At 59.7% G+C, this 6,538-nt stretch overlaps 1 protein-coding gene across 1 annotated transcript; it reads right to left on the reverse strand.

The window, feature by feature from the left end:
- Nucleotides 1-201: 201 nt before the first annotated feature.
- LOC106038708 (calmodulin, striated muscle) lies at nt 202-1,950 on the reverse strand. Its single transcript, XM_013185411.3, has 2 exons — nt 827-1,950; nt 202-510 (listed from the first exon to the last, which is right to left on the reverse strand). The coding sequence occupies exon 1, from the start codon at nt 1,294-1,296 to the stop codon at nt 847-849; it is 450 nt and encodes a 149-aa protein (XP_013040865.1). The 5' UTR covers nt 1,297-1,950; the 3' UTR covers nt 202-510; nt 827-846.
- Nucleotides 1,951-6,538: the final 4,588 nt, after the last annotated feature.

The raw sequence follows: 6,538 nt of genomic DNA on the forward strand, positions 1-6,538 counted from the left end.
GGCGCTGAGCCGCCACGTGGGGCATTTCCCCAGCTCGTGGGGTGAAAGGATGGGGGAAAGGGGATGGGGGTGACGCGGGTCCCGTCCCCAGCCCTGTCACCCCATCCACGTGCACCAATGGTGGCCTTTGTTTTTTTTTAGGGGGGGGTGGATTAGCAGTGGCCCCAAAGAGAAGCCAAAAGAAGCTCTGGCAGCCACCCGGACATGGGGGGGACATTTTATTGGGCTCGGCGTGGTGCTGGGGGACACGCGGTGGCCTCTGTCCCCTCTACAGACACAGGGAGTGCATCTTTTGGGGGGGAGCAGGAGCGACACCCCCATGTCCATCAGCATCCCGGGGGAGAAGCAGCGTCCCCGAGCCCTGTCCCGCTGGGGTGGGATGCCCGCATCCGACGCAGACGCTGGCTGGCGATGCTCCGGCTGGGATAAAGGATGATTTTCCAGCCCAGGACGGTGGCGAGAAGGCAGTGAGGGGATGGAGGGGCTGGGGGCCACTATGGCCTTGGTTCCCTATGAAGAAACAAAGGAAAAAATAATAAAATAAAATAAAATAAAATAAAATAAAATAAAATAAAATAAAATAAAATAAAATAAAATAAAATAAAATAAAATAAAATAAAATAAAATAAAATAAAATAAAATAAAATAAAATAAAATAAAATATAAAAAGGCACCATGAACGTTGACGTTTCCAACCACCAGCACACGTTGAGATGGGGGGAATGAGAAATTTGGGGTCCCATTGCCAAGGAGATGGTGGCCCCCCCCGGTCCAAGGATTTCCCTGCACATGGGGTTGGGCACAAGGTGGCATCCCGGCATGTTACCTGCGGGCCAGGGATGAAGGTCACTTCTCCGTCATCATCCTCACGAACTCCTCGTAGTTGACCTGCCCGTCGTTGTTGCAGTCGGCCTCCTTGATCATCTCGTCCACCTCCTCGTCCGTCAGCTTCTCGCCCAGGTTGGTCATGACGTGCCGCAGCTCCGCCGCGCTGATGTAGCCGTTGCCGTCCTTGTCGAAGACGCGGAAGGCCTCGCGGATCTCCTCCTCGCTGTCCGAGTCCCTCATCTTCCTCGCCATCAGCGAGAGGAACTCGGGGAAGTCGATGGTGCCGCTGCCGTCGGCGTCCACCTCGCCCACCATGTCCTGCAGCTCTGCCTCGGTGGGGTTCTGCCCCAGCGAGCGCATGACGGTGCCCAGCTCCTTGGTGGTGATGCAGCCGTCGCCGTCCCGGTCGAAAAGGGAAAAAGCCTCCTTGAACTCGGCGATCTGCTCCTCTGAAAGCCGCTCGGCCATGGCGTCCCGCGCTCCCCGCTCGCACGCGGCTCTGCCCCGGCACGCAGCGCCGGTGGGGAGGCACGGATGGGGCCTCCTCCCTCCGTCCTCCCTTTCCCGGAGGAGGAGGAGGAAAAGGAGGAGCTGAGGCCCGCAGGGAGCTCCTTGCTCGTGCAGGCCCAGGCAGAGCCCGGTTGCCGATGCTGACGGGGACCTGAGTCAGCCGTGACGCCTCGTCCGGGCTCCCCGTGAACACTTGTGTGGCCCCCGGGGAGGTGAGGTGGCCGCGCAGCGGGTGAGTCGCGGCATGAGGCTCATGCCCTGGTTAGTCAGGGGTTAGCCCCGGGCTGAGTGAGGGTTCACCACCTCGTAACGTCCTGCTTTCGATTTTTGCTCATCTCTCACGCCAGGGTGTGCAGTGGGGTTCAGAAGCACGTGGTGATGAGGTCAGTTTCGCTGTCCATCCATCTGTGTTCGTCCGTCTGTCCATCCATCCAGCCAACTGTCCATGCATCCACTCAGCCACCCAACCGTCCATCCATGTGTCCTTCCTTTTACCCACCTACATTCCTTCCATCCATTCATCCATCCATCTGTTGTCAACCATCCATCCATCCATCCATCCATCCATCCATCCATCCATCCATCCATCCATTGTCAACTAACCATCCATCCATCCATACTCACCCAACCATCCATGTATTTGTTCATCCATCCACGTATCCATCCATCCATCCATCCATCTACGTCAACCATCCATCCATCCATCCATCCATCCATCCATCCCTCCATCCATCCATCGTCAACCAACCACACATCCATCTGCCCATTCACTCATGCATCCATCCAGTCACCCAACCATGTATCTGTTCATCCATCCATGCATTCTTACTACCATCCATCGAGCTGCCCCTCCATCCACCCATCCACCCACCTATCCATCCATCCACCCATCCACCCATCCATCCATCCATCCATCCATCCATCCATCCATCCATCCATCCATCCATCCATCCATCCACTCACCCACCCACCCACCCATCCATCCGCCCATCCCTCCAGCCCCTCTTTCCTATGTGCCCATAACAGCCAAGTGAACGTCACCAGCCGGGCCAAGGAGCAAACAGACCAGATGACCGGGCTGAGCAGCAGCAGAAGTTATTTTGCCTTTCTGGGCTCCAGGAAAACGGCACTAATTTTCCCCAGATTCCCCCAGCGAGTAATGAAACCCGTGGGATTTGGAGGGAATGCCACAAAAAACAGAAGCAACCCACGGGACAACTTGGGATCGCGTGGGAATTGGGGCCTCCAGGTGGGACAAAGTTTGGGAGGGGGTGACCATCTCGAGGAAAAACTCATCTGGAAAAAACTCCTGGCACGAAAAGCGTCGCAGAGGCAGGGAGGAATTGGCTGAGCCGCGCTGGGAACCTGTCTGGCGAGAGGCACGGCGAGCGCGTTTCGGGGAGGGGAGGCCCTGGCGGCTCCTCTTGTGCAACTAACGAGCTGCTCCCTGCTCTTCTGCCTGCCCGCGCTGCTGCCCTGCTCCAAAATGAATCGAAATTGTGAAAGAGCCCCGGGCGGGACAGGAAAGCGCGGGGCTGGGGAGCGGGGGCTGGCTTGGGGGTGGCTTGGGAGAGGCAGGCACCGTCAGGTGTTTTTCGGGGTGTTTTCCAGGCCTGGGAGGATTTAGGAGGTTGTTCGAGCTGGGGGGGGGGCTTGTCTGAGCTCCAACACGAGGGTGGGCTGGGGGGGCACCAGGGTGATCTCGCTAACGGGAGGCTCCATCCTGGGAGTGCCTTGGTGCTGAACAAAGCTGGAAGCTGCTGGGGGGTTGCTTCTCTGTCACCTCCCTGTCCCTGGCACCCATCTCCTTCCACCACCAGCACCCATCTCCTTCCACCACCAGCACCCATCTCCTCCTACCACCAGCACCCATCTCCTCCTAGCACCCATCTCCTTCCACGACCAGCCCCATCGTGTTCCACCACCAGCACCCACCCACCCACCTCCCACCACCAGCACCCATCACCTCCCACCACCAGCACCGATCTTCTTCCACCACCAGCACCCACCACCTCCCACCACCAGCTCCCACCACCAGCACCCACCACCAGCACCCAGCACCTCCCAGCACCCACCACCTCCCACCGCCAGCACCCAGCACCCCCCAATCTCTCCCCCCCCCCCTTCCCTTCCCCATCTCCAGCACCCGCTGCCTCCCCCTGCCCACCCCACGCTGCCTTCCGCGTTGCCAACCCTCTGTGGGAGGAGGTCAGGCCAGCCCTTGATTTCGACCGCGCTTAATTGCGACCTCATTAGCACAGAAGGCTAATTAACCTCCTAGACCCGCCTGCTGGCCCATAAAATCCTGACGGAGTGGGGAGAGGACGCCGCTGGGCGTTCTGCAGGCGGCCTCCCCTTCCCGGCATCGCCCCGCTCAACCCCAGCCTCTGCCTTAGGGTGATCCGACCCGCGAAATGTCTGAAAAAAAATCCCAAAATGACTGGTGAGAAGCAGCCGGACGAATTACCCCGACCCCGCGTGGCTTGCACCGCAAGCGCAGATGTGCGCAGATGTGTCTGGGTCTGACGAGGCTGGGGGCGGGGGGGGGGAGGCTGAGGAATTCGTGGAAAAAAAAAAAGAGAAATTTGGAGGCGGGGAACGAAAATGGCTCCGGCGCGGAAACCTCCGTGGGGCCCCGGGGCCCCGCATGAACCCAAGGCGTTGGTGGAGGTGGGGAGGAGCGGCCACAAAACCCGGCAAAAATCGCATCGGGGTTTAGGGAACAACTTGGGATTTTTGGAAAGGGCCCCGGGGGACGGCAGCTGCCGGGCGTAAAAGCCGGGCGGCGGCGGTTTGCGGTCGAGGTATTGTTTTGGTGAGGTTTCCAACAAAAATGGGGAAAAACGACGGGGTCTGCGGGGCTGCGTGCCCGAAGTCGTGCTTTTTTAACCCAAAGGGACCGCGGTCCCGCCTGCCGGATGTCCCCGTGGTGCAGGCCAGGATTGGGGTGCTGGGGAGGTGCTCGGGGCAGGGGTGCGCTGCGTGGCGCTGGCCCTGCTCAGCACCAAGCTGGGTGGGGAACCCCCCGAGGTGAATACGGGGCCGGGGAGCTGCTTGCCGAGGGTGGAGGTGCCGGGAGCCCGCGGGGCACGGCCGCGCTCCCTGCTCCCCCCCGTGTGTGGTGGGGATGTCGCTGCGGCAGGGGTGGGCAAGGATTTTGGGGTGGGTGGGTGGGGTTGGGGACATGGTGCTCGCTCAGGTCCCTTGTCTGGGTGTGAGGAGAGGAGAGGAGAAAAGGAGACGGAGGAGGAGGAGGAGGAGGAGGAGGAGGAGGAGGAGGAGGAGAAGGAGGAGAAGGAGGAGAAGGAGGAGAAGGAGAATAGAGGAAAGGGAGAGGGAGAAGAGGGAGAGGGAGAGGGGGGAGAAGGAGAAGGAGAGAGGAGGAGAGGGAAAAGAAAGGAGAGGGAGAGGAGGAAAAGGAGAAAGAGGGAGAAGAAGGAGAGGGAGGAGAAGGAGAGGAGAAGGAGAAGGAGAAGATAGGAAAAGGAGGAGAGGAGAAGGAGAGAAGAAGGAGAGGGAGAGGGAGAAGGTGGGAAAAGGAGGAGAGGGAGAAGAAGGAGAGGGAGAAGAGCGGAGAAGAAGAGAGGAAAAGAAGGAGAGGGAGAAGGAGAGGGAGGAGAAGATAGGAAAAGGAGGAGAGGAGAAGGAGAGAAGAAGGAGAGGGAGAGGGAGAAGGTGGGAAAAGAAGGAGAGGGAGAAGAAGGAGAGGGAGAAGAGCGGAGAAGAAGAGAGGAAAAGAAGGAGAGGGAGAAGGAGAGGGAGGAGAAGATAGGAAAAGGAGGAGAGGAGAAGGAGAGAAGAAGGAGAGGGAGAGGGAGAAGGTGGGAAAAGAAGGAGAGGGAGAAGAAGGAGAGGGAGAAGAGAGGAGAAGGAGAGGGAGAAGGAGAAGGAGAGGGAGAAGATAGGAAAAGGAGAAGGAGAGGGAGAAGGAGAGGGAGAATAGAGGAGGAGAAGAGGAGAAGGAGAGGGAGAAGGGGAAGGAGAAGAGGGCCAGGACCCGCCGGCAGCCAGGCACGCCCGGCGTGTTTAGTCTAGCAGAGCGAGGGCGGAGGCGGCGGCCGGCTGCGGTCGGCACATTCGTCCTGGGGAGCGCGCGGGACCAGCGCCGAGCGGGGGAACGAGGCTCGCGGCCAACTCTCTCTGTCGGCCGTGCGAAGACCGGAGCGAGGTCTGTCCCCGGCCTGACGCGCGGGAGGATAAGCCGCAGGATTTCCTCTCCTTTGAGGCCGAGCCATGTGCCCCCGCAGCTCGCCGAAGGCTTTTTTTTGTGTGTGTGTGTGTCTGCAAAAGGAGACTTTCTTCTACGCCCTCTCGCTTCTAACCCCTGTGTGGGGAGGGCTGAGCTCCCTCCAGCTTAAAATTTGTAATTCAGAGGTCAAAAATGGGGGCGAGCAGGGCCCTGGGGACACCGTGGGAGAGCTGGGGGAGCCAGCACGGGCACCCAGCACCCAGACACTGCCCTACACGGGCAGCCCACGGATTTTCGTGTGATTTCATCACCGCCACTCGCAGTTCGCCTCTGGATAGGTTCCCCAGGGTGCCCCCCAGCTCTGTCCAGCCGTGTCCTCCTTCAGCTCAGGGATTTCTAAATGTTCACTAAATGGGGACACCTTTTTCCCCCGCCGGGGCTGTGGGGTGGTTTGAGAGCTGCTTTTGGGGTCACACGTCCTTTCCTTTAAAAGAAGCGTGGGCTGTTGCGGACAGATCTGGTTTCTTTCCCTGGGCAGCCGCACGGTATCACTTCACAGCACGCAGGAGGAACAAGCGTAACGAATACTCGCTTTGGTACCAGAGCTAAAGATGAAGAGAAACACGTGCAAGACGCCCAGCAACGTCCTCTCGGTGTGCCGCGAGCAGGGCAGGGCAGCGACCACCACCCCTGCTCCCTTTTCCTCCGAAAAGCCAGGGAAGCCCGCAGGGTGACTCAGGGAGCTGTGCCCTTTCCCAGCGCCCGCCTGTCGCGCCGCGAGGGCGGCCGGTGCCGGCCATAAACCCCTGGCTCGCGTCCTGCTGGGCCCTAGGTGGCAAAAAGAGGAACCGTGACCGAGAAGAGGATTTTGACAACCCCACAGCTTCCTCGCGGGGGCTCCAGGGCCCAGCCAGGTGCCCAGGCTTTATCTGCTTCCCCGTACCGCGGCCCGATAACCCCGCCTGCATTTAGGGTGCCCTGCCCAGGAAACAACTCACGCAAGACAAAGCA

This window comes from Anser cygnoides, chromosome 1 (genome assembly GCF_040182565.1).
Source record: "Anser cygnoides isolate HZ-2024a breed goose chromosome 1, Taihu_goose_T2T_genome, whole genome shotgun sequence".
Lineage (NCBI taxonomy): Eukaryota > Metazoa > Chordata > Aves > Anseriformes > Anatidae > Anser > Anser cygnoides.

Excerpts from the sequence above, each read along its gene's own strand:
- LOC106038708 (XM_013185411.3), bottom strand. The coding sequence starts at position 1,296 with ATGGCCGAGCGGCTTTCAGAGGAGCAGATCGCCGAGTTCAAGGAGGCT.